This window comes from Cebus imitator, unplaced genomic scaffold (assembly GCF_001604975.1).
Source record: "Cebus imitator isolate Cc_AM_T3 unplaced genomic scaffold, Cebus_imitator-1.0 Scaffold384, whole genome shotgun sequence".
Classification (NCBI taxonomy): domain Eukaryota; kingdom Metazoa; phylum Chordata; class Mammalia; order Primates; family Cebidae; genus Cebus; species Cebus imitator.
In genome coordinates, this window is record NW_016107699.1 from 396354 (window position 1) to 423191 (window position 26838).

At 57.0% G+C, this 26838-nt stretch overlaps 1 protein-coding gene across 1 annotated transcript in view; it reads left to right on the plus strand.

The window, feature by feature from the left end:
- The first annotated feature begins 791 nt into the window (after positions 1–791).
- KCNQ1 (potassium voltage-gated channel subfamily Q member 1) overlaps positions 792–26838 on the plus strand; it is a 392318-nt gene continuing 366271 nt past the window's right edge. The window contains exon 1 of the mRNA XM_017507721.2: positions 792–1306. Within this exon, the coding sequence (XP_017363210.1) occupies positions 921–1306 (386 nt within the window). The 5' untranslated portion in view covers positions 792–920. The remainder of the gene's footprint in view (positions 1307–26838) is intronic.

A 26838-nucleotide genomic window follows, 5' to 3' on the forward strand; every position in this document is an offset into this window, starting at 1 on the left:
GTCAAACCAGGTCCAGACCCTGGGCTGTGTCCCCGCCAGCAGCCCCCAGGCTCCCCACCCGCACGGTTCCCACTAGGGGGGTGCCTGACAGTTGGTGGTCCCATCTCACCCTCCCGGTCCAAGGGCCCTGGTGGAAAGTGACCCAAGCGCATTCTCTACCCACGGATTGCGCGCCCGGGCACCCGGGGTGCTCAAGTGATCGCGAGGCCAGCACACCCTCACCCAGGACGCCCCTTTTCTCCCCCCACCCCCAATTCCAGAGCGGCTCAGATGGCGGGAAAGTAGATGCCGGCATCCTACCCCGCCCCTCCGGCACGGGCCATGCAGCTCACTGTCGTAGTATATCCAACAGGCCTGCGCCTTCCTCCCGGGCACACCTGGGGTGGTGCTGCGGGCCCGACAGAGCAGGCGGGCGTCACAAGTGGGGGGCCAAGCAGGTGGGCGGGGGCAGGGCAGAAGCAAGCAGGGAGCGGCAGGTGGGCGGGGCTAAGCAGGTGGGCGGGGCGAGGCCCAACAGATGGGCGGGGTCAAACAGGTGGGCGGGAAGGGGCGGGGCCAAGCGGGGTAGATGCAGGCGGGGCGGGTGTAACTAAGCAGGTGTGCGCTGGCGGGGGCGGGGACAGACCAAGCTAGGGGGTGCGCGGAGGCAGAGCCAAGCCGGTGGGCCCAGGAAGGGATGCCCTGTGAGCGCCGGCTGGCGGGGGCGGGGCGTGCGGGCGGGGGCGGGGCACGCCGCCTCGTGGGACCGGCCTTCGGCCACTGCCCCCTCCGGCCCCGCCCCGAGCTCCCGGGCTGGGCGGGCAGCGGCCCCCCGCGGCGGGGCTGGCAGCAACGGCTGCTCGCACTGTGCCCCGGCGTTCGCCTTCGCTGCAGCTCCCGGTGCTGCCGCCCGGGCCGGCCCCCCGCGGGCCCTCCTCGCTATGGCCGCGGCCTCCTCCCCGCCCAGGGCAGAGAGGAAGCGCTGGGGTTGGGGCCGCCTGCCAGGCGCCCGGCGGGGCAGCGCGGGCCTGGCCAAGAAGTGCCCCTTCTCGCTGGAGCTGGCGGAGGGCGGCCCCGCGGGCGGCGCGCTCTACGCGCCCATCGCGCCAGGCGCCCCAGGGCCCGCGCTCCCTGCGTCCCCGGCCGCGTCCGCCGCACCCACAGTTCCCTCCGACCTTGGCCCGCGGCCGCCGGTGAGCCTAGACCCGCGCGTCTCCATCTACAGCACTCGCCGCCCGCTGCTGGCGCGCACCCACATCCAGGGCCGCGTCTACAACTTCCTCGAGCGTCCCACGGGCTGGAAATGCTTCGTCTACCACTTCGCTGTGTGAGTATCGCCATCCGCGACAGCCGGCACGAAGGTGCTTCCTGAGAGCTGGTGTGGGGGAGTTCTGTCCCAGCGCCACCTGCCCCATCGGAGCTGCGACCCCGGAGCAGAGGAGGGAAGGAAGTGGGGAACGCAGAAACACAAGCTCTGCACGGCCCCGTGAAGTTCAGGGGCGCTGCTGTGTCTGGGGGGTGCACAGCTGCTTTCAGGCCCGGTGTGGGGGAGAGAGCCGGCTGGGGAGGGAACGCCTGGAACCCAGAATTTGGTTCCCCTCCTCTGGTAGGTTCGGTCCAGGTGTGAGTTGTTCTGGGAAGAGAAGCCTGCTGGGCAGCGCACCTTGAGTGCAGTAAGAGAACTCCTCAAGGTCGGCTGAGACTCCGGAGGCTCAGGAGCCCCCAAGAGGAGAGGGGCCTGACACCCCGTTGGTGCTACATCTCAGACCCCCTGAGGCTCAGATGGACTCTGGGCAGGGGGCTGTCCAGGGTAGGATGGTGATGGTAGTGGTGCCACTGGAGGGCTCAGCATGGCATAGACGTTCCCACCGGCCCCATATTAGCCCAACAAGTCCAGGAAAATCTGGCCTGATGCAGAATGGAGAGGCAGGTTTGCAGCCCGAATTCAGAGGTAGCTGTGCTCCTGGAGAACAAGACACACCTGGCCCTCCCTATCACCAGGTGGATCCAATTCCCGGTACAGCGTGCCTGAGCGGGACTGAGCACTGGGTTTCCCCGAGGCGGAGCAGGGAAGTCACCTCCAGGAAGGTCCAGGCTGCTCTCCTTGATGCCTGCCTGGGGCCCTCCCCTGCCATACCAGTGGCCCTACTTCCTGGCTGCCCAGCCAGCAGCCTTTTGGTGTGGTGCCAGCCTCTGGCTCCTCTGGGAGCCTCTACCCAGCCATCCCATGGCTGACCGCTGTTGGGCTCACCCGAAGGCTGCAAGGATGGTCTCCCTGAGGGTCCTCATAGGTGGGAGCATCTCCTCTGCCTCAGCCAGGCTCAAGAGAGAACTGGCTGGAGGGCATCCAGGGGTCTGTCCCTGCCCTGCCTGCTGGCAGCTGCCACCAGGGCCCTCAAGGGGGTGGGCAACAGGAGCCAGGCCCCAGCTGGCTTCAAGCATGTCCTCAGGAAAGGGGGTGGGGTGGGGGTCCCAGGGCTACTGCCTTCCTTGCTGAGAGAGGTGGCCTTCCACATCAGGAAGAGGATGTCTCAGCCACCTCTGTCCTCAAAGATGTGGTTGGGGTGTAGTCTTAGAGACTTTTCCCCACCCCGGCTCCCAAGTCTCTGCCTCCTGACATGTCAGCGGGTGCCTGAGCCTTGGCCACTGGTGGTCTGTGAGAGGAGCTGGCTCTGTTCATGGCTGCGGCGGCAGGAGCTTGGCTTGGGGTTTGGGAGATGTTTGTGTGCAGTGACCCCAGAGCACCCCACCCAAGTCCGATGCCACTGTGCAAATGTTCAGCAGATGCCAGGCTCACAGGTACTGTATGCTGCCTCCTGGCCCCCAAACTCTCTGAGATATCCAGGGGTGGGAAGACCCCTCAGCCAGATACCAAGGCAAAATGCCCACAGCCCCCCCCTCAATTCTCGCTTGCATGCAGGTTTGTGGGCACATGCCTCCCGGGCTCACTGTAGCCGCCCGTGCAGAGGAGGAGGAAGAGGGCTTGCCGCACCCCAGAGGAAGTCTCTGCTTGCACTTGTGTTTTCTTCCTGATTCAGATTGTTTAGGTCTCGGACGTTTACTCAGCAGAGTCTGCCTTTACCCAGCCTCCGCAGAGCTGGCAAGGCAGGGGTGGCTTCTGGGGACAGGGGCAGGATGGCTTCTGTGAGAGGGTGGCCAGGAAAGGGACGCTTCTGTGAAGTGTCCAGACCTGGGGCTGGTCCTTTCCAGCTCTGGGCCCTGTCCCTGTAAGATGTGCTCCCACAGCCCTGGCTTTCCCTGTTTCCCTAGAACTTTCCAGGGGTGTTGGCAGAACCCTTGCGGATAGAGCCAGAAGCGGGTCCTGCGGGCAGACTGGGCTGATCTGGCTGCCTCCCCAAAAGACGAGGCCATGCAGAGGCCAGCTCTCCTGGCCCTGGGAAGTTGTCATGAACAGCCTCCCACCCAGGTCCCTCCATGTGGGGTGGGACTGGAGGTAGACCCTGGCTGGCAGGGCATGTGGCTTGGCAGGGGCCTGGGAGATGTGCCCCCACCCTCAGTGCTCTAGGAGGTTGGCAGGACCAGTCTGGGGAGACCCAGCCGTAGAGCCAGGATGGCAGAGTAGCTGGCAGCCACCTGCAGCCTCACGAAATCGGGTCCAGCCCTGCACCAGTCCAGCCCTGGGGTTGCTGTAAGAAATGTTGGCAATGGTAGCAGAGACAGGGCCCTGTCTTTAGGTGGATTGTGAAATGAGGAGTATTGTGGTTTCTGGCCTGAGGATGACAAGCCTGGCCTTGAGGAGCCAGGGCCCGGTCGTGCATGCAGTGGGGTGAGGCAGGAGCTGGTGTCCCGCTGACCTGCAGGGCTAGGGCGAACTCTCCTGTGTACAGCTGGGGAGGCCAGCCAGGATATCCTGTCCCCTCCTCGGGGAACCTCCGCCCCCAGGAGAGCAGTTCTTCCTGTGTTCCTTCTGGCCTCCCTGGCTGACTGGGGCGGACATGGCACCTGGGCCATGACCCTTGCCCACTTAGGCTTCCTGCCCCAACGCCCCCAGTTGTCATCTATGGCTGCTTGCACCCCCACTGGTGGCAGCTCCCATCTTAGCTGAGGGCACAGGGGTCCATACAGCCCTGCTGCACCCAGAGGTCCTATGTCTCTTGCTGTGAGCCTTGGCTAGGGGTGTGCACATCCAGCCGGCATCTACTCTGGTTGCTGAGATGCTTAGAGATCCTGGTTGTGGCCAAGGAGAGGGATTTGAGGGAGGACCTGGAGTGCATGGAGACTGCCCCATAGGCTCTCAAACCCAAGCCTGGCTCAGCAGCCCCTGCTCCCACAGCCCTGGCTTTCCTGTTTCCCAAGAACTTTCCAGGGGTGTTGGCAGAACCCTCGCAGATAGAGCCAGAAGCGGGTCCTGCGGGCAGACTGGGCTGATCTGGCTGCCTCCCCAAAAGACGCGGCCATGCAGAGGCCAGCTCTCAGGCTGCAGTGCCCAACTTTGTGGCCCTCAGTGCCCTCCTATCCCTGGGCTCCAGCACTGGAGTCCAAAGCAGCTGCTGGGTGGTGGTTCTGCAGCTGGGCAGAAGGCAGGAGGCCAGAAGCCAAGGCAGGTGGCGGAGGTGGGCACAGAGGAGGACGGGACCCTTTGGGCCACCAGATCTCTTTCTCTCCATCTTCTTTAAGACTCCTCCACCCACTCCTCAGCCCTAGATTCCCAGTAAAACTGGGAATTCCTTTTGGGGCTTTTCCCAGTGCCACCTTCTGTGGGGCCCGAGCCCTGGGTCTCATCTCCTGGCTGCCTGGGGTCCCCTCACTGCAGACCCAGCCCAGTCTTTCTGGATCCACCCTTGTCAACACACCGAGTGCCTAACGGTGGCTTCGTATTAGTTGGTGGGAACACAGGAATTCCTTACACCTGGCTGTCAGCTGGGGAGGAGGCAGTCCAGGTGGCAAAAGAGCCTACAGCCTGGGAAAAGGGCCTCCCCCGTCTGTGTGGGGCCAGGGGCCAGGAGGGTGCTAGGGACCTGGGTCCTTGCAGGTAGCCCGGACACTACCTGCTGGGCATGGGGCAGGTGGCAGCGCTTTGTGTCTGGACATGGCCCTGTGGCTGGGCTGCCTTGGCCAGGGTTCTGGGCTCTGAGTCTGTGTCTTGTCCTCTGTGGCAGGCTCCTGGTGGCGGCACCTTCCGTGCAGGGTGCCTTTGTTGGAGAGGACGGCCACCTGTGCTTGGCAGTGAAGCCACAGTTCCCTGTGGGCATGGTGCTCGCAACTTGGGCCTACGCTCCTGGGGTGCTGAGGCAGGTGGAGGGACAGGAGGGTCCCTTTTGCTTGGCAGTTGCAAAGCATTGGCACCTTTGCACATAACATACTGGCTGTGTTATGTTGGGGGTCTGGGTCTGAGGGAGGGGCTTTGAGGGTCACTCCTGGGTGCTGATGGGATGAACCTCCACTGGGTGTGAGGGCCTGGGATGCAGCTGGGCCGCCTGGTGCGAGGTCAGGTGGTTGGAACCGGGGAGCTGGCACATCAGCTGCTGCCGTGAGTTCTGCCACGTGTCGTCCTGGCCTGTGGCATGTCCTGCAGAGGACAGGAAGGGTGAACGCTCCAAACCCACCCCATGTGTACCCTAGAGCTGGAAGCAGGCTGTGTGGAGCTGAGTGCCCATGGGGGCAGCTGAGATGGGCAGGAGCACCGTGCCCACTGAGGGCGTCAGAGTGACAGGGGTTGGTAGGTGATTCCACCCGGGTGGCTGATGCCCGTTTTTAAAGGCATTGGTTGCCAGGAATTCCCCTCCTGCTGTCAGGCTGGTTTCAATGCTGCTCCTTCTGAGCTTGAGGTCCTCACCCGTGTGACCCAAAGCTGCTGAGGTGAGCTAGCGTCCTTGAGTCCCCGGGATGCTGCTGATGGGGCTGTGGCCTGACACAGCAGGTCCTGGGAGCTCGTGCCTTCCAGCGACAGGAATGCGCCGGTCCCTGTAGCCAAGGTGCAGACGCAGAGGTCCTGGTCCTGAGCCCCTGTTTGGCCCTGGGCAGGCCCTCAGTTCCCTGCATTCCACCTGCCTTGTCTGGGAGGCGGACTACCCCTCCCTATCCCTGACACTCCAAACCAGCTTTTAGCCCCTGCTATATCTCCCTGTGATTCCAGTCTCTGTCCACGGGCAAGAACAAGGCCAGGACAGTCTCACCTCAGGCACCTGCAAGAGGAGACAGCTCCCAAGGATGGTAATGCCAGGAGAACATGCCAGGCCCAGGAGAAGCCGAGAGGGCAAATGTCCGAGGCGAGATGCTGGTGTGTGGCCAGTGATAGGAGACCATGGTGTCGGCCTGGGGAGATGCCACAGAGGAGCTTCCAGAAGCCCAATATCTGCCGCTGGAGGGTAGAATGAGACAATGAATGCCACCATCCTGGGCCACTTTGACCCAGACCCCAAGGTCTGGTTACAGAGCAGGGGGCAGCAGGGAATGGCTTCAGTCTCAGGAGGTGCCTTGTGGCTGGCCAGTATGAGATGACTGTCCCCGTGGGTCACTCTAGCGCCCAAGCGCTCCTACGCCACGCTCTGCTTGTGCCTGGGGTCCCTGCGGGCACGTCGGTGAGACCATCCTGGCCTCCACGCCCCTTCTTGGTGGGCATCTGTCTCTCTCCAACAGCTCCTCTGAGCACCATGAGAAACCCCAGACCTCACGGGTGCAAAGTTATCGGGTCTGGCAAAGGGAGGCAGCTGATGTCTCTGGTGCTGGCGGAGTGACCACAGGGATGCCATGTGACCCCAGCCCAGGGGGCCGTTTTTACACACGGTATCTGACCATGTGATGGAGTGTGGCTTCCGCTGCCTGGCCCAACCCTTTTTGGGAGCCCGGCGTGGGTGGGAGCTGGCTGGCGGGGGAGGGGCTTCTCTCCGGCGACCCGACCCTGGCTGGGGGTGGGGCAGATCCATGGTGGGATCCAGGTGTCTGCCCACTTCTTGACTATCTCCTGGGACATTCTAAGATTTGATTCAGGGTGTGGGGTCCGTTTGAGCAGGCATGGTGCTTCCGGAAGGATCTGGGATAAGGGTGGTGTGTCCAAGAGGGTGCCTGAGTCCTTTTGCAGAAACACCGTTCCCCTTGGAGCACTGGTCCCAAACTATTTTATACCAGAGACCTGTTTTGTGGAAGAAAGATTTTCCACCAGGGTGGTGGTGGTTTGGGGATGAAACTGTTCCATCTCAGATCATCAGGTATTAGATCCTCATAAGAAGCACGCATCCTGGATCCCTCGCATGCGCAGTTCACGATAGGACTCCTGCTCCTGTGAGAATCTAATGCCACAGCTGATCCAACAGGAGGCAGAGCTCAGGTGGTAATGCTCACTAACCTAACGCTCACTTCCTGCTGTGCAGCCTGGTTCCTAACAGGCCATGAACCCGGGATTGGGGATTCCTGTCTTAGAGGATTGAGACTCGGGGCCATGGGATCGGCATTGTCATTGCCCCTGGAGGGCTCTGCGCACAGCAAGGACCCAGCGGTGGTCCGAGGCACTGCATGGGATGGACCAGCAGAAAGGCTCCCAGGAGGGTGGTGGCTCCATCGTTGGCACGGGACTCTCAGATGAGACGCCTGGTGTCTGTGTGGCATCTGCCTGGCCACCTCCAGCAGGAACTTCTCCTTGATTGAAGGGCTGGGCTGGGGAGCTGGCCCCAGGGCATGGCCCTGCCCACTCTGGGACCTGAGGCCTGGGCTCTGCTCCCAGTTTCACTTATCCACTCACAGATGGGGACATTTGGGTCGCTTACAGATGAGACAACTGGGCTTGGTCACTTCGCTCAGGCCACGCCCAGAAAGCTTCTTCCCAGGAGGCCTTAGGATGCTGTGCTCTCAAGTGAAGCGATGCACTATTCCGGGCCTTAGGCCCAGTGTTTATCCATGCTCACCCCCACTCCCGCCTGGCATTTGCCCTCAGGAAGCACCCTAATGGCTGTCACCTTTGAGAGGTGGCTCTCAAAGCCTTGCTCTGTGCCTGCATTCTGGCAGCAGGCGAGCACTGGCCGCCCTTACCCATAGGGTGCAGTTTCCCTGGGGGGTGGGGACTCTTGCCAAGGTGTGCGCCTTTCTCTGCTGCCTCCCCAAATCACACTCTGGGGCACACTGAAAGGGTGCTCTGAATAGCTCTCCCCAGTTCCTGGCTGAATTTGCTCCAGGCAGAGACTTGAAGAGATTTGGAAAGCAGGAACCACAGGCAGAGCATCTGGACAGGGACCCCCACCCCTCCACTCCCTTCAGCCCTGGAGCACTCCTCTGTATGGAGACAGCCCAGCTGCACTGGGACCCCTTACCCCACCCTGGGGCCAGGCGCTGCCTCCTCGACTTTTATACAGAGCAGCCCGGACAGCTCAGAGGAGGGAGCAGAAGGAGCTCTGACTGAGAGGGGCAGACCCCTGCCAGAGGCATCCCCACCCTGCCCCGCAGAGGGGAGCAGCTGGAGATGGGGGCAGGAACCTCCTCTGGCTATGTCTGAGAGGCCCCAGGAAACATTCGCCTCAAGCGTTTGATCTTGGCGGGCCCTGGGCTTGGCATTGTATTCCGTGACGTCTCCAGCTGTTCTCTTGTGAAGAGTCATGTCTGTGCTCTTGGCTAGGATGGCTCGAATATTATAAAACATACAGCTTTGCTAATTAAAACAGCATGACACTGCCTTATAGGCAAGCAGATCACCAGTGGAACAGCTTTTTAGAAACTGCGTGTCAATCCCATTGTATATGAAGTTTCGTAAAAGACAGGCAGCATCTCCGGCCAGTGGGGAACAGATGGGCGGCTCCATGCATGCTCTGGGGTGAGTGGCCACGTGGAAAGTGATCAGACTATACCCACTGGTCACGTCACACACCAGGATGGACTCCCAATGGGTCAGAAAACCACTTGGGTACCAAAAGAAAGCACTTAGAATTCTTTAACCTGAGAGTGGAGGAACATTTCTGTGACTTGAAAGCCAGATGCACGGAGGAGGAGATTTGTGTGTTTGATCACATGAGAAAGAAGCAACCTAAAGAACAGGAAACAACGGGGCCGGGTGGGGAGGGGGGCAGATGCAGATGGGGGCGGGGCAGATGTGATGGTTCACAAAGGGTTAACCTCTTTACTATCCGAAGAGTTTCTGAAAACAGAAGAAAACCCGTGGCCAGCAGGAGGCGTGAACACATGTCACTCACAGGACAGCAACCCACAGGGGGCCCTTGAACATGAGAGAAGGTGCCGCCTTCACTCCTGGCGAGAGGGGTGTGGAGCAAAATGTCACTGAGGTCCCGTCTGGCTGGCAGAAATCCTTTGGCATTTTCTGGCGGGCATGCAAGAGGGTGGACTCTGTGAGGAGGGGACTTGGCACCATCCAGCAAAACTGTCCTCACTGACCTCCGACCCAGCAGACCCCCTCCCTGGAATCTAACTGAAGGCAAAGGCAGGCAAAGACGCGTGCACAGGGCTGCTTACAAAAGTACTGTTTAGAAAAATGCAAATGCACGTTGGAGGACACGGGTTGAATCAGAGATGTGTGGAATAGTATGCAGCTATAAAAAGGAATGCATATATGGCTCTCTTATTATGGAATGATTGTCAGGATTTATTTACTTATTTTTTAGACAAGGTCTTGCTGTGTTGGCCAGGCTGGTCTCAAACTCTGCCTCAGGCAGTCCTTTCACCTCAAACTCCCAAAGTGCTGAGATTACAGATATGAGCCACCACACCTAGCATATCAGGATACTTTTTAAGTGAAAAAGCACAGTGAATAAAAGTATAACAACTATTCTTCATCTGATAAAGGGAAATATGCAAGCATATATGAATATTAAAAACAGAAGCCGTGGAAACCTTCAAATCGTAAAAGGTGACCTCAAAAGGAGGGAAGGGGCATATGGAATTTGATGTCTCTGAATGTACCTTGTTTTATAGATTTCACTTTGGAGCCATGTAAATGAATAGAATGCATATTTTTAAAAAAGTGATTACTAATTGCTTAATGAAAAAATCCCTAAATAAATCTTAACCAGAAAAAGCAGTCCCTCAAAATTGAAATGAAGCAAATAAGCCTAAAACTATGTGCTGAATTAGTGACTTAACCACCGAGAAGGACTAATTTCAGGTGACATATTTCTAGCGGGTTACTGCTGGAGACAAATAGAGCTGCATGTAGTGGCCACATCACAGTTGTGACAGTATTTGTTTTATTATCCTAAGACTGCAGCATGGGAATTGCAGCTTAAGGTAAGTAATTGTGTTGGTGTCAGTAAGAATGGAGATTTTATAAAATATGATTCACCATATAAACAGAATTAAAAACAAAAACCATATGATCATCTCAATAGATGTAGAAAAAGCTTTTGATAAAATTCAACTTCCCTTCATTTAAAAACCCTCAACAAAAATAGACACCGAAGGAACATATCTCAAAATAATAAGAGCCATCTATGACAGACTCAGGGTCAACATGCTACTGAATGGGTAAAAGTTAGATGCACTCGCCTTAAGAACAGGACCAAGGGAAGGGTGCCCACTTTCACCACTCCTGTTCAAACTAAAACTGGAGGTCCTAACCGGAAAAATCAGGCAAGAGAAAGAAAGAAAAGGGGACTCAAATAGGAAAAGAGGACCTCAAACTATCTCCCTTCACTGAGGACAAGATTCTATCTCCAGAAAACCCTAAAGAGTCTGCCAAAAGCCTCCTGGAACTGTAAGTGAAGTCTCAGGATACAAAACCAGCAGCATTTTTATACACCAATGACATTGAAGCTGAGAGCCAAATCAAGAATGCAATTTCATTTATAATAGACACAAAAAGAATAAAATACCCAGGAATACATCTAACCAAGGAGGTGAACGATCTCTACACAAGAGTTACAAAACACTACTGAAAGAAATCGTAGATGACAGAAATGGAAAAATATTCCATGCCAATGGGTAGGAAGAATCAATATTGTTAAAATGGCCATATGGCCCAAAGCAATCTACAGATTCAATGCTATTCCTATCAAACTACCAATGTCAGTTTTCATAGAATTAGAAAAAAACTTCTAATATTCAGGTGGAACCAAAAAAAAGCCCAAATAGCAAAAACAAAAACAACTAAGCCAGAGGCATCACGTTACCTGACTTCAAACTATACTTCAAGGCTACAGTAATCAAAACAGCATGGTATTGATATAAAAACTGACACATAGACCAATGGAACAGAACAGAAAGGAGAACTCAGAAATAAAGCCACACACCTACAGCCATCTGATCTTCAACAAAGTCAACAAAAATATGCCATGGGGGAAAAGGCTTCATATTCAATAAATGGCGCAGGGATAACTGGCTCCCCATATGCAGAGAATTGAAACTAGACTCCTATCTTTTACCATATACAAAAATTATCTAAAGACAGATTAGATGTAAATGTTAGACCACAAACTGAAAAAATCCTAGAAGAACACCTAAGAAATACCCTTCTCAATAGTGGTCTTGGCAGATAATTTGTATCTAAGTCCTCAAAAGCAATGGCAACAAAAATAAAAATTCATAAGTGGGACCTAATTAAACGAACGAGCTTCTGCACAGCAAGAGAGACTGTCAAGGGAATAAACAGACAACCGGCAGAATGGGAGAAAATATTCACAAACTTTGCACTAACAAAGGGCTAATTTCCAGAGTCTATAAGGAATTAACAAATCAATGAGAAAAAAAAACATTAAAAAGTGGGCCAAAGATATGGTAGACACTTTTTTAAAAGAAGATCTACACGCAGTCAACAAACACATGAAAAAATGCTCATCACTGATTATCAGAGAAATGCAAATCAAAGCCACAATGAGGTACCATCTCACACCAGTCAGAGCGGCCTTGGTTCAAAAAGTCTAAACACAAGAGATGCTGGCGAGGCAGCAGAGAAAAAGGAATACTTACACACTGTTGGTGGGAAGGTACATGAGTCCAGCCACTGTGGAAAGCAGTTCGGAGATTTCCCAAAGAACTAAGAGTTGACCTACCATTCGATCCAGCGGTCCCATCTGCTGAGTGTATACCCAAAAAAAAATAAGTTGTTCTACCAAAAAGACACATGCACCGATATATTAATGGTAGAAAGACATAGAATTAACCCTGGTGCCTGTCAATGGTAGATCGAATAAAGAAAATGTGGTATATGTACACCATGGAATACTATGCTGCCATGAAAAAGAACAAAATCATGTCCCTTGCAGCAAATGGATGCAGCTGGAGGTCATTATCCTAAGTGAATTAACGCAGAAACTGAAAACCAAATACTGCATGGTCTCCCTTATTATAAGTGAGAGCTAAGCATTGAATACATGCAGACATAAAGATGAGAACAAGAGACACTGGGGAATACAAGAGTGGGGAGGGAGGAGGAAGGGGAGCAAGGGCTAAAACACTACCTGTGGGCTGCTGTGCATGCTGCATGGAAGACAGGATCATTTGTACCCAGAACCTCAGCGTCATGCAATATACCTTTGTAACAAACCTGCACATGTACTCCCTGAACCTATAATAAAAACTGAAAGAAAATGGAAATTTTTGGCATGGGAGAAAGAAAAACAGATGTAAGTTAGATGAAATTAAGCAAAAACCCTCCATCCCTGCCTTTGAATGACATGTATCAGCATGCTTTCATGACGATGTTTACTTAAAAAATACCTTTGCTTACTGGAAAGGCCCAGGAGCAAGGACCACTCAGGAACGATGAGCATCTCTAGACCTGACTGTGGCCTCCAGGTGCCGTTTCTCCCTGAAAGAAACCAGGGCCCCTGAGGACATGGTGGAGTCCAGGCCTGTGGCAGGAGATGTACGAGCTAAGCCCGAAACATCCATCACAGCAGAAGCCAGGGAAGTTATCAAAGGCACCCTAGGGCCATGCCAGTGGGACTGGAAGATGTCCCTGTCTTCCCCCTTCTCCCCAAGCGGGAGATGCAGTGGGTGAGCCTCACTGACTAACAGAGGAAGTGGCTGAGCTGCATCGGTGGGGTTCAGATCCCAAGTTCATCTTGATACTGCAAGGCAAAACCAGCAGACACCTTTGGAGATACATAGGGAGACAGACCACTCATGATTTCGAACCCTGGCAAGAAAGCGGCGAGTACCTGGCATGCGTCCCTGCCATGATTACCCTGTGAACTGTAACTTGCGGAAACCCAGTGGTTCTGGGGTTGCGTCTTCTGGACTGCCATAGGTGCCTGAAGCAGTGCTGCTAAAGCCCTGCCAGGCTCCAGTTCCCGGTGAGCTCAGGGATTCTGCGAGGTGCATCGCAGCTGCCAGCCTCTCCAAAGCAGTGAAGGCCTCTGGACGATGCACAGAAAGTGCTCCCATCCACAATGCTTCCTTGCCTGGATGGATGGATGGATGGATGGATGGATGGATGGATGGATGGATAAATAAATCTCACCAAGCCTTGTGCTCTAAGTACAAGTGTACTGGAAATACTTGGGCCAGAGGAACACGCTAAATGATGCTATAGGAGGCTACTTGCAAAATCCCAGTGGTTGGGGACGCTCTACAGGACATATGACCTGATTTCCTCAGTAAGTCAGTGACCAAGAAATAATGGGGAGGGAAAGGGGGGACAGAGGCTGGAAGAATCAGAATCACGCATCCACCACTTGTGACATATGGCCTTACTTAGGTCCTCACTAAATAATGACAATAAATATTGTATTACATTACTTCTGGTTTGCTGACATGTTCCGTTTGTGCCCATGCCCCACCTGCCAGGGTGCATTCCTGACCCACCTGCCCAGCTGGGAGGGTTTGGGGCTGTTGGGATGCTTTTGTGAATGGCTCCCTTCCTTCCCGGGGACAGGGGCTTTATGGGGTTCTGGGGCAAACAGACCAGAGTTTGCACCCAGCTCCCAGGTGGCCATGTCACCTCAACTCTAAAACAAGGAGAAGGGAACTTCTCTGGGACACAGTGGTGGGGATGCTGTGGTCTCCTCTGGTGCCCGGTGCTGTGAGGTTATGATGTGAGGCATGGCATCCAGGGGCTGTGTGGCCTGCCTGGGGCTGGGCAGAGACAAAGCATGCATGTGACATTCCCTGATTTCAAGCCATAACGGGGGGCAATCAGGGCTCCTAGAGGAGAACCCCATGTAGTTCCTCACTGCAGGGCTTAGAGGGAGCAGATGAGGGCTTACCTGTCTCGGGTAACGAGGAGCTGTGGGAGTCTGAGACAGCTCTGGTTCCCTGAAGGGTGTGGGGGTCACTGCCAGTCTGCAGCTCCCTCTGTGTGGGGCAGGCTGTGGTACTGTGGTGACTGGCAGTACCGACCTCCTCGGAGCCAGTTGGGCAGGGACAAGTCAGCTTGTTCCGTCCACGGTGGAGGGCGGCTTTGGGGGTGAACGGCTGATGGTGAGGGCTTCGTTCCTCCCCCCAGACCACCCTGGAGGCCCCGTCAGCCCTCCTGCCTACTAAGAGTTCCCGCTATGTGGCGAGCGGCCTGGGTCCCAGAGGTGGGTGGCTGGGGCCTGTGAAATCAGGGCAGGGGTTCACTTCTGCTTACAACCCCCTCTCCTTCCCTTGCAGCGCAGCTGGCTGAAACCTGGGGCTGGGTCAGAGGACTGGGTTAGTAAGCACTGCTGTGTGTTTTCTTTTGTGTGGTTACCTACCGGCCAGAAAAGACGTGTGGTTTTGCAGTCTTTCAGACGAACCGAATTGAAGAGGAGCTGCCGGCTGACGTGATCAACTGTTTCTCCTCTAGGCTCCGGGGCCCCACCCAGTGCAGATGTCCAAGCTTAGTTCCTCCAAAACCTGGACCGGCCTTGGTGTCCTGACTGCCGCCCCCAGGGGGGCCCTCACTCGAGTGCCCTGCTTGCAGTGCCCACAGGCAGCAGAGGTCTCTGGAGACGCAATAGGGCCCAGACCCCTACCAGCCTGTGGCCCAGCTGGGGGCAGGACTCCAAGGCAAGGCCAGTCCCTGAGTGACCTGATTCCCCATGGACAGGCAGGCAGGGTGGCTATGGTCAGTGGGGCTTCTGCTGCTGGGCTGCATTTCTCTGGCTGGACAGATATTATGCCCACATCCCTGGTCTTTCAGGGGGCTCTGTGGCTGATGGAGGCAGCAGTGCCCCAAGGGAGGAGCAGGTGCCCAGCCCCCAGGCAGCCCTGCAGACATGGGTACCTGTTCACTCCATGGCATCAGTCCTGCTTCCCAGCTTAGGACTCTGGCCTCCACAGGCCTCCTCCCTCCCTCTCTTCCTTCCTTCCTTCCCTTCCTCCCTCTTTCCCTCCCTTCCTTCCCTCCCTCCCTCCCTCCCTCCCTCCTTCCCTTCCTCCCTGTTTCTCTCCCTCCTTCCCTCCCTCCCTCCTTCCCTTCCCTCCCTTCCCTCCCTCCCTCTGTCCCTATTTTCCCATGGCTCTGAGGCCCAGAGGAAAAAGGCTCCAGTTTGTGTCCCTGAGTTTTGGAGGCCCGGCTGTAACTGGACCTTGGACCACAAGTTTGCATGGGCCCCTTTGCCAAAGTGCTTTGCCCACAGCTGGGGGATGCTGGGGACTCCACTCTGGTGGAGGGGTGGCGCTGGACGGGCGCAGTCCCCCATCCAGGTGGCTGTGGCCTGGGCTACCTCTGGATGCTCCGAGGCCCTTGTGAGAGGGCGGTAAGTGTGTCTCCCCGGTGGGGAGCCAAATCTCTCTCTGGCCCCAAAGACTGCCTCAAGCCTTTGGAGGAGTGCTTTGCCCCAGGCAGGGGCGTGACTGCTTCTGGTTTAGGGTAGATACCTGTACAAGTGGCCCTCCTATCTGATGCCTGGGAGCGTGGCTCAGAGGCCTGTCCTACGGTGGGGCTCCGCCCTGGGTATCGCTGCTGCAGGCCCTGGGCTTCCAGGGGGTGTCTGAGAGTCGGATGGGCCTCACCCTCCTGGCCTCCCCTGGGTCCAGGGCTGGTGATCGGTGAGCCAGTGGCCGTGGCTGGGGCAGCCCGTGGTGGGTGAGAGGCCCTGAGTGGCTGGCGTTAGAACTCGACGTCCGACTTGGTGACGGGTCCGCTGTGATCACATGTGTGGGGCTCAGTCTGCGTGTGCGGGGCTGTTTGAAGGCTTTGTGGGGCTGTCTGATACCCCCCATTTCTTCAGCCTCAGAGGGGATTGCTTCCAAGCTACCTCGCAGCAGTTCTGCAGGCCGGTTGCTGTCATTCCTGAAATAGCCTCTGCAGCTCTGTCCAGGAAGGGAGCCTTGAGTGTGGGGGAGATAAGGCCATGCTGACTGGGTGAGCTGGCCGGGGCGGGGTGGCCCCTCTTCCCTTCCTCCCCTCCAGCTTCCATGGCCTGGGGCTGTGAGAGGCCGGGAAGGCCCCGTCTTTGCGCATGTACACGTGTGTCTGGAGTGCAGGAGGGCGCTGGTGCTGGGCCTGGATTCGCTCAACCCAGACCATGGCTGCTTTTGTTTACGTGGCCCCGCAGGCCAGCCTTCTGGCTCTATGATGGCCACTGTGGGCCCTGGGAAAGATGCTGTGCCGCCTGAGCCAGTGCAGGGCGGGCATGGAGTAGGTGCCCCGGGGGAGGACAGGTGGGCAGAGGGAGGGACGGGCCACTGGATGGGGATGAGTTGTGGTGAGCTATGGGTGGTGAGTAGATGGGTGGGCTGCTGGCCAGGTGAAGTGGTGGGCGGTGGAGACAGAAAGGGATGGGTGGGTGAGGGACACGAAGGGAGAGAAATGGGTGGTGCGTGCTGCCTCCAGCACCGGTGTGCAGCATGTGCCGTCTGCCGTCCTGAGGGAGGTCTGGAGATGGCCTCTGGTGAGTGTGGCCTCGGCCTCCCCAGTACAGCTGGGATGGATTGCTGTTCCTTCCGCCATCCCAGCAGCTGTCCAGGGATAAGACCCAGCCCCACTGTGTCTTTCTGGGATTCATGAGTGACTCAGAGCCCTTCCCTGGGCTGAGGGGCTCACTGTGGGCATATCTCACAGAGAGCCCCAGGGGGCCTGGCTGGAGCCTTCTGATGGTTTGGGTTCTGGATCAGTGGGTGCTGGGTGGATCTTCATGGCTGTTTCTGGGGCTGCCAGGCCAGCAAGGTAGGCAGGCCTCTGGACTGCAGTGTGCGTGTGGACAACGAGGGCAGTGTGGTCTTCAGGGGAGGTGTCTAGGGCTGCCCCCTCTGATGGGCCTCCCCCTCTGATGGGCCTCCCCCCTCTGATGGGCCTTCCCCCTCTGATGGGCCTCCCCCCTCTGACGGGCCTCCTCCCTCTGACGGGCCTCCTGCTGAGCCTGTTGCCTGGGGGCTTCCGGCAAAGGCTGCTGGTTTCTAGAACGCACCATCTCTTCCTGGCATGATGGGAACTGCCTGTGATGTTGCCACCACCTCGCTGTAATCTGGGTGGCAGCTGTCGTGATCCCCCCACCTGTTACTCAGTGGCAGGATCGTGCTCCTGTGCACACCATCCTGCAGGCACTTTCTGCTGACCTCTGTGTGTGCCCTGGGCCCTGCTCTCCTGGTAGAGGGTGACCCTGCCTGTGACTCACAGCTTAGAGAGCCAGGACTGAGGGGAGGGCTGGTGGAGTGAAGGGAAGGGTGGGCGCTGCTGGCAAGAACCACAGGCAAAGAGAGTGCCAGGGCAGGGAAGGTCTGGAGGTTTAAGGAGCAGAAAGGAGAACCCCCCGGGGCTGGCAAGTCAGGGCCCAGCCCAAAGTGACAGGGACCCAACCCGGGCCCATGTGCAGTGCCCAGCCTGGGGTTCAGGTTTCTTTCCCATGAGCTGAGCAGCCAAGGAGGGTCTTGGGTGAGGACTGTGGCTCTGGGGTGGAAGGGTCTTGGGTGAGGCCCCCGAGCAGGTGGGTGGTGTGGTGGTGACAGAGGGCCCATGGAAGTGGGGCCAGTTGGGGGGCCTTGGAAGTCTCTCAGGGACATCCCTGCTGTCAGGGTGTGGGGAGTGGGAAGTGGCGGATGGGGTGGATTCAGGGTCCCTGCTTGAGCTTGGTCAGAGTGGGGAACTGGACACTCTGCCCCTGGCCCAGACGCGCCTGGCTGTGACCTTGTGGGACCAGTTGACCTTACCGTGTGCCTGGTGAGCCTAATCCCTGCCTACCAGTGGGTGAGACAGGAGGCCGAAATGCAGAAGGCCTTTCAGAAGTTCTTGCTGCCCTGCAAGGTAGAGGCTGTTTTCTGCTGATAAATTTGCCCCCTGTCCCCCAGAACAGCAGCTGCTCAAGGAGCCCCGGACAGCTCCATGGAGGCGCGGCACCCACAGGGCAAGTGGTGGAATGTTCTGGCTGTCCTTGGTGCAGGGGATGGGCGGGGCTGGGGGCTCTGTGGCCTCCCTGGCTTCGGTCCCCTGGGCAGGCTCCGCCTCCCTCTTATCATGGCCCCTTTGGCAGGCTGCCTGCCACCTCAAAGTCACGCCGTCCTGGGTGTCCTGGCCAGTCCAGCCTCTTCTGGGGGCTGGGGCTGGGGCGGCTGTGTTTGTGGGTGCCCTCCCTGTGGCGGGCACTGGGCTGAGCTCAACACACAGGGGCTCAGGGAGGTCCACGGGTGCCCGAGCCGAGATGTGGACCCTGAGTTTGTGCAACTTGAGTCTCAGGGTGGTGACCCCTCTGCCCCTCGTGAGACATTGTCCTGGGGGGGTCAGCTCTGAAGCAGAATGGCCTGGCACCTGAGTACCACCTGGCAACTCCCTGTAGGTGCTCCTGTAGACACTCCAGTGGGGGGACTTGCTTGGCGATGGATGAGAGGAAGGTCCTCCCCAGGGTGCAAGGCAGCGCCGAGGGCTCTGTGCCCGGCGGGCTCCCTGTTGGGAGTTGGGTCTGGTTTGGTAACGGTGGGCCGGGGTGACAGGCCCAACTTTGCAAAGCAGGACTGTAGAAAATGGATGTCAGCACTGCCAGGCGGATTCAGGCTGGGCCGGGACGTTCACAGGGCCCATGGGACAATTAGAAGGTGGACAGGGCTTGACTGGCACAGGGACGTAGAAGGTGGTGCTTCCGTTAGCATGCGCGAGCCGTGTGCGGTGGGCCCGGGCGCTCCCTGGGCCAGAACGCTCGATGTCCGGGTGTGGGATGGCCCGGACAGCAGACACCAAGTGTGAATCGTGGTCACCCCGGGGTGTGGGCTGTGGGTTTTCATCTTTTTAGTTTTGCTCATCTGAATTCTCTAAGGAAAAATTTATTGCTTTTTAAAAATAATAAAAGGTTATTTAAAATATAAGTGACGAGAGGCCGGTTAGAGGGCTCTGGAGTCCCTGGAGGGTCTTCTGGTATCTCGGGCTGAGAACTCTGATTGAACTGAGTGTGACTTGACCTAGGAGGGTGTCGGGGTGGGGGCAGGTGTGCCATGGCCCTGGGTCCACATGGCACCAGGGTCCCCTGGGCTCCTGGTCCCTGGGTGCGGCCCCATGTTGGGCCCTGGGTCGCACATCCTGTCCTTGGGGAGGCCTGGGGGACGGGAGTGAGTGGGGTGAACAGCGCCTCAGTGTGGCAGATTCCAGCTTCTCTCGGGCCAGGATTGCATGGCTGGTGTTGGACTCCGGGATGCAGGTGGAAGAACAGTCTGGGCGAGGGGGAAAGGGTGGGCTGGGCTGAGGTGGGTCCCGCCTGTGGGGCGCTGCTCAGAGATGGAAGGAGCTGGAGTCCACAGGGCGCTTCTCTTCTCTTTTCCTGCGTGTTCAAAGGCCTCCTGCTCGAGGAAGTAAGACAGCAGTCTCTGGGGCCTGGGCACAGCTCTGGGCACCGATGGGCAGCCCCTGTAGGTGCAGGCTGTGTGCGCCTCTTTCCTCTCAGCAATCTGTACAATGGGGAACAGCTGCTCCCTCAGGGGCTATGAGCCTGAGGCTTAGACCATGCCTAGAAAATGCACTGGCCCTCCAGAGCGCCTAACCTTTCACGGGCCACAGGCCCCCGCCCAGAAGTTTATTTATTTTTTATTTTTTGAAGCAGGATCTCACTCTGTCACCCCGGTTGGAGTGCAGTGACACAGTCAGTCAAAATTCACTGCAGCCGCAACCTCTTGGGTTCAAGCTGGCACTGTGACCCTTGTCCAAGGGACCAGCCTGGGAGGCCAGTCTCCAGCCCAGGCATGAGGCCCTGAGGCCCTGGCTGCAGCCAGAAGCTGTCGGGCAGTGCACTGTCCCTGCAGTGGGTTGCCTCCGTCCAGCCAGGTGGCCTTAGATGTTCCTCCAAGGCCGAGCCAGCTGAGGTCTGCATCGGGAGGAAGCATGGCCCCCACCAGGGCTGAACCCCTCCGAGTGTGTCACTCCCGAAGCTTGTCCTGGTTTCGTGGAGGCCTGAGAGGGTGGACACTTGCCCAGGTCACGCAGCTGGTGCGCAGTCGGGCTTTCTGTCTGGCCCCTGCCCTGTGCCAGCCCCTCTCATACCCTGCTCACACCAGGTGCCTTGTACCAGTGCCTGCTTGGTGGTGGAGTTGGAGAGGGGAGGAGTGGGCACTGACCTCTGCCTCCCACCAGCGTGCTCGCCAGGGCTTCATGGGAGAAGGTTTTTGGAGGAGTGGCCTTGTCTGATGTCCCTCTGGGCACAGCCTGTGTTCCAGGCAGGCCAGGAATAATGGATGGCACAGATTCACTGCTCCGCTCTGGCCTCACTGGGTGCTGGCTGTGCCTCCTGGAAGGTCATTTGGAGCCTGGCCGGGAGGCACGAGCTGAGCACTGCCAGGTGGGTATGGATGTGGATGGTTCCTGGCTGTACCTGCCGGGCTCATGACCTGACCTGTCCTTCCCTGGGGGAGCTTGGTGACGGCTCAGGTCAACTCCCATGGGCTCACCCTTCAGGGCCTGCATGAGTGTTCTCAGGGGCTGGCTGTGGGGGGCATTGCTTCTTCCTGTCCTGGCTGGGACCTGCCCATCCACCCGGGGACTCGGGGTTTTCCTGACTGCCTAGGGTGTTTGCTGAGGAAGCTGGAGCAGCAACCTGCATTGTTCGGGGAGGAGATGCAGGGAGGCCGTGGCCCAGCTGCCCCGTTTTATAGTGGGGAGACTGAGGCACAGAGTGGGGAAGGGATCTCCAAAGGGGAGGTGACCCGTGGCTGAGCCCCAACCTGATGGATGCTTGCTGCGGGAGAAGTCCTGGGGTGTCCCTCCCCAGGCTGGCATTTGTCCCCTGCTTTGCAGGAAGGGTAGGGCTCCCAGAAGAGAGTTATGGGGGAACACAGTGCTGGGGGTCCCCTCCTAGGCCTGGGGCTGTGGCTCTTTGAGGGGTAAGGGGCTGGCCTCCGTTGCTGGCCTGTCCTGGAGTGGGGTTCAAGATGCTATCACTGACATCTGCCCAGCCTCAGGGGCTTCTGCATGGCACCAGCCTTGCCCAAGGGTGCAGCCCTCAGCAGGCCAGAAGTCCTCAGGAGAGCTTGCTGCCAGGCCGCTGCCTGGGGCCAGGCTACAGGGATGCTGCCCAGGCTTGTCCAGGGTGCACCTGGCAGGTGGGCAGAGGGATAGGACCTTCCTGTCCTCCAGAGAACAGCGCTGGGCTCCATGTGTGGTGGTTTCTGAACCTCTCTTGGCCTCAGTCATCCTATCTGGGAACAGGGATCATAACCGTTTTAGTTTATAGAGAGCAGGGACCCGGCCCCTGCCCTCCTCCTCTGTGGTCTCCTCTGCCCGCTCCCAGGACACCTGGACCCTGCCTCTGAGGGTCAGCCCTAGGTTGCAGCAGTGAGCATGGCCTGGCCACAGGCCAGGGGCTTTGGGGCAGGGGTGTGGGCAGCTGGGCTGCAGGGGGCTACAGGAGCCTGAGGAGTGGCTTCTAGGGCAAGGCCAACAGATGGGGACACTCTGGCAGCGGCAGGAGGTGACCTGGAGGTTGGAGGAGCAGTCTGTGGCTAGAGAACCGGTGGGGTTGGTCAGCAGGTCCCAGGGCCTGGACTTCCCCTGGGTGGGGGCTGGGGTGCCTCTGCAAGGCGGGAGCGGGCTGTGAGGGGGTTGGGGTTTATCTCCCCATTGCACAGGGCTCCATGGGGCGTGCTGAGCCACAGACACCTTCCGTGGCACCTTGGTGTCTGGCAGGGAGGCAGGTGCCCAGGAGGAGGGCAGAGCTGGCTTCGACGGCGTTGGCCTCTACCCTTTTGGCCCTCACGGAGGAGGCTGCCCCCTCTTCCCTTGAGCAGCCAGGAATGGAGCAGGGCCTGGTACCCCGGCTCCACATAGGCTTCTGCAGAGGATATGGTACGGCCAGGGGCATCAGCTGAGAAGCCATCAGGAGGCGGGTACAGCCTCAGGAAGTGGCCTCGTGTCTCTGCTGAGAACCACAGTCTGAGTCACACGGGGCCGTTGAGATGACATCAGGGTGCAGGCGGGGGAAGGCTGGAGGCTGGGGTTTGGCAAAGGCCCTGGGGTGCCCTCGTGCCGGATGGGCTTCTGTCCACTGGGCCTGGCCCAGGCGAGGTGAGAGACGCCTGCCCCCGGCGTCAGTGCCTGGGCACATGGGCCCAGTGCACACAGCCAGCAGCTTTGCTCCCGTGATCCCTCCCCTGCAGACCCAAGCAAGGTGGATTCAAGGTGTGGGGCAGGGTAGGGGGCCGGGTACTGGTGGATGGCCTGGGCCACCCACACTGGGGCTGCTGTGACCTCCAAGCCCAGGTGCTGCCTTCCACCTGGTTAGGAACAGGCAGGGATGCCAATGGGCTGGCTCAGAGCAGGGACCTGCCCAGTGGCCCTGTGGGCGCAGGCATGTGCCCCTGCGTTTCCTCTGTCTGTGAAATGGGGATAACAGCTCCTTCAGGGGCTGCCAGCCATGTGCTTAGACTGTGCCCAGAAAATGCACTGTCCCTCCTGGGTTCTTAGGCTTTCATGGGCCACAGGCCCCTCCCCAGAAGTTTATTTGTTTATTTTTTATTTTTTGAGACAGGGTCTCCCTCTGTCACTTAGGCTGGAGTGCAGTGGTACAATCTTGGTTCACTGCAGCCTCGACCTCCCGGGCTCAAGAGATCCTCCCACCTCAGCCTCCTGAGTAGCTGGGACTACAGACACGCACCACCATGCCTCGCTAATTTTTGTGCTTTTTCTAGAGATGGGGTCTCTCTATGTTGCCCAGGCTGGTTTCAAGCTTCTGGGCTCAAGCAGTCTGCCTGCCTCAGCCTCCCAAAGTGCTGGGATTACAGGCGTGCACTTTACTTTTTTAAAGCAGCTTTACAGAGGCATGCTTGGCAAATGGTAAACCGCCCCAGTTTAAAGCGGACAGTTCCGTTGAGTTCTGACATTTGGAGACCCTGTGAAACCATGCACATAGGTGTGTATGGGTGTGTGTGCACATGTGTATAAGTGTGTATCAGCAGAGTGGGCATGCCCATCACCCTCACAACATCCCCCTGCCCCATGACCAGACTGCCGCTGCCCTACCATCAGGCACGATGGATAGGCTTGTGCCTTGTGGAATTCTATGTGGATAGACTCGCAGCCAGTGCTGGTTCCATCTGGCTTCTTTCACTCAGGTCGTGGTTTTGAGCTGTGTGTGTGTTGTGTGTGTCAGCCTGTTGTCTGGGTGGAGCTCACCATGCCGACCCATGCACCTGTGGATGGACATGCAGGCTGTATTTGGGCTCTCACAAATGCTGCTGTTAGGAATCGTCGTGTACGAGTCTTCGTGTGAGTAAATGCTTTCACTCTCCACAGCCAGCTGGGAAGTGGAACGGCTGTGTCATATGGTATGTGTGGGTTTAACTTTCTAGGACACTGACAGACCGTTTTCCTCAAGTGGTAATATCCTTTTGCAGCCCAGCAGTCCTCTGCGACAGTTGTGGTTCCTCTGTCTCCTTGTCAACACTTGATGTGGTCGGTCTTTAATTTTAGCCAATCCAACAGGTGTGTCGGAGCCCTCCCTGCGGCTTTACCTGGCATTTCCTGGTGATTCACTGTGTGGGGTCATCTTTTCTGCTGCTTATTCGTTGTCTGCACATCTCCTTTGTCTGTCAAATTGTCTGTTAAGGAAACTTGGATTTTCTTTGAATTCAAGAGTTCTTTACTATACTCTTTATATGTTACATGTTTCTAATTCTGGACCAAGTCCTTTATCAGATACATGCTCTGTGAGGCTTCCCTCATCCCTGGCTAGTCCTACCATTCTTTAAAAAATCATTTTCAGAGATGCGGTCTCACTGTGATGCGCAGGTTAAAGTGCAGTGGTGCCATCATAGCTCACTGCAGCTCGAACTCCTAGATTCAAGCCATCCTCCCGTCTCGGCCTCCCGAGGAGCTTGGGACCACAGGCACAGGGCACCATGTCCAGCTAAGTTTTAAACTTTTTGTGGAGTTGGGGTCTTGCTATGTTGCTGATGATCAAAATAAGTACTTGAAGCATAATCCTCAAATCATCAAGGTTCATCGAGCCAGCTTGAGGGCACGCCCAGAAAAATTCAACTCACAGAAGCATCTGTGGCTGTTTTCTCTAAAGAGGCGCTTAGGAGGATTCATATTTATGTTTTCCTGAAAAGGGGAGGGGCATCAAGTGAGACAAATGATTATACACTTGTGAGACTTAGTTAGTGCCCAGTAAATCTACCTTTTACAGAAGACACACGTTGGAGGAAAGAGGGAGCATGGAAGCGTACATCTCGGGGCGGGGGAGGGGTGACGGGGAGGAAGAACGTCTCATCTCATCTCGTTACCTCATCTGTCTTTGATCTGTGCCTGGGAAGGAAGACAAGCTGTCATCTTATGAAAAGGCTGGTTTCTGTTCAGCCCTTTGGGAAGAAAACCCAATGACAGTTATCGAGGGAGGGGGTGCGATGATTCGTGTCTGACCGCCAGTCCATCATGACCCTGAACGCAGCTTCCAGGGTTTCTCTGGGGTTCCCTTGGCCAAGCGGGGGTCCATTCCAGTTAGCTGGGGAGTGCTTATAATTTTATTTTTTTTCTCATTGCCCAGACTGATCTTAAAATCCTGGCCTCAATCGATCCTCCTGCCTCAGCCTCCCATTCTCTCAATAGTGTCAACACCTTTTAGAGAGCAAACGTTTTGATTTTGATGAAATCCAGTTTATCAATCTGTTCTTTTATGGATTGTGTTTTTTGGTGTTCTATCTCAGAAATCTTTGCCTAAACCAAGGGCACAAAGATTTTCTGTTTTCTTCTAGAAGTTTCGTAGTGTCGGGTTTCACACTGAGGTTGATAATCCTTTGAGTTAACTTCTGACCAGCTGGAGGTGTCGGTGGAGGCTCCCTTTCTGCCCCTGGGTTTCAGCACATTTGCTAGGAGGCCCTCCTCCCTCCACAGCAGAGCGCGACCCGGCCTCACCACCTGTATCGACTCGTCTTGTCGAAATCTCCCAGTGGCCGGGGAACGAGGGCTGACTCTGGGGCAATCAAGCCAGACCCAGGGGCCCAGGACTCTGAACCTCTAGCTGGCGTGGCTTCAGGGTCCCCAGCCTTTCAGACCTCACCCCTGCGTTGCTCTGCGAGTAGGGATCAGCAGGGCTGTACCCCAAATGCCGTTTGCTCCTCCCTCCTCCCTCTCCCCATTGCTCTCAGCTGCACCTCCCACCCCGACCCAGGTCCTCTGCGCTGGTCAGCAACGCCACAGCCTCTGACTCCCCAGGGCACTAAAGTGTCAACAGACCCAGGGGACCCGCAAGATCCATCTTACCCCACACACCACCGGGTTCCCAGAACTTGGGGGACGCGGATGGCTCAGCTCTGGGTCCTAAGCATGGCAACATCACAGCCTCACATGCATAGATGCACATGTGTATAGGTGTGTGTGTGTACATGTATGTGAATGTATGTGTGCACGTGTGTATGGGTGGTGTGTGTGCATCTGTGTATAGGTGTGTATGGCTGTGTGCACGTTTGCATGGATGTGTGTAGGCACATGTGTATGGGTGTATGTGCATGTGTGTTTACATGTGTATATGGGTGTGTGCTCATGTGTGTACGTGTGTACATGTGTATAGGTGTGTGCTCATGTGTGTGAGTGCATGTGCACATGTGTGTTCATGTGTGTATGGGTATGTATGTGTATAAGTGTGTGTGTGCATGTGTATGGGTGCATGTGTACCTATGTGTGTGCTCATGTAGGGTTGTGTGTGCACCTATGTGTCTATAGGTGTGTGTGTATGCATGTTTGCAAGTCCCTCACAGTGCAGAGCTAGAAGGAGCTGGAGAGCCTGAGGCTGGTCCCTCCGTCTCGGTGAAGCACCTCTACCCAGAGGAGGAGCGTCATGGCTGGGGCTACTTTGTGGTCTGCAGTACTAGTCTCTGTCACTGACAAGAGCAAGGCAGAGCAGCCAGGAGGGTGTCACGCAGGGCTTTCTGAGCCACTGGCTGTGTGAAATGTGGGTGGGAGGTCTCTGGGATGGGGAGCTGGCCAGGGACTTGAACTCCTTGCCTGCTGTGACCTCAGTCAGCCCTTGCCCCTCGTAAGGCCCCTTCGCTATCTGGGGGTACCCAAGAGAGTGCCTAGCCCTGCCACCCAGCTTGTTTGAGAAGCAAATGTAACCATGCTGTGGGTGGAGCCAGAGGTGATTCTGTCCTCAGGGGCAAGGGGGTGACTTTATGGCTCTGAGCCAAGTGGCAGCTCTGGGGCGCTTCCTGATAGTCCAGGCCCCCCACAACCCCAGCACCGAGATGAGCATGCCCAGAGGGGCTCATGCTGATGGGGTGGGTGCAGCCTGAAGAAGCCTGCACGTGAAGGTGTCTGTCATTGGGGGAGACTGTCCCATGTCCCCTCAAGTCATGCCCCTGAATGGGGAGCAGCTTCTGGCCAGAGTGACGCACAGGGTCCCACCCATCTCAAGTGCCCTACCCCCAGTTTGTCCCTGGGTGGTTCCCACCCCTGGGATTAACTCACCTGTGCTGGCACCTGCAGGAGCTGCTGCCTGTAGCGGAGGTGGGGCCGGCGTAGGCCAAGGAGAGCAGATGAGAGACGGGGCTGGCAGGGAGGGGACTCCGTTAGTTCTGATGTCATTTATTGCTGTTCCTATATGTTTATAGTAAATGGAAGAAAATGATTGAGGGCTTGCTGGGGACTCA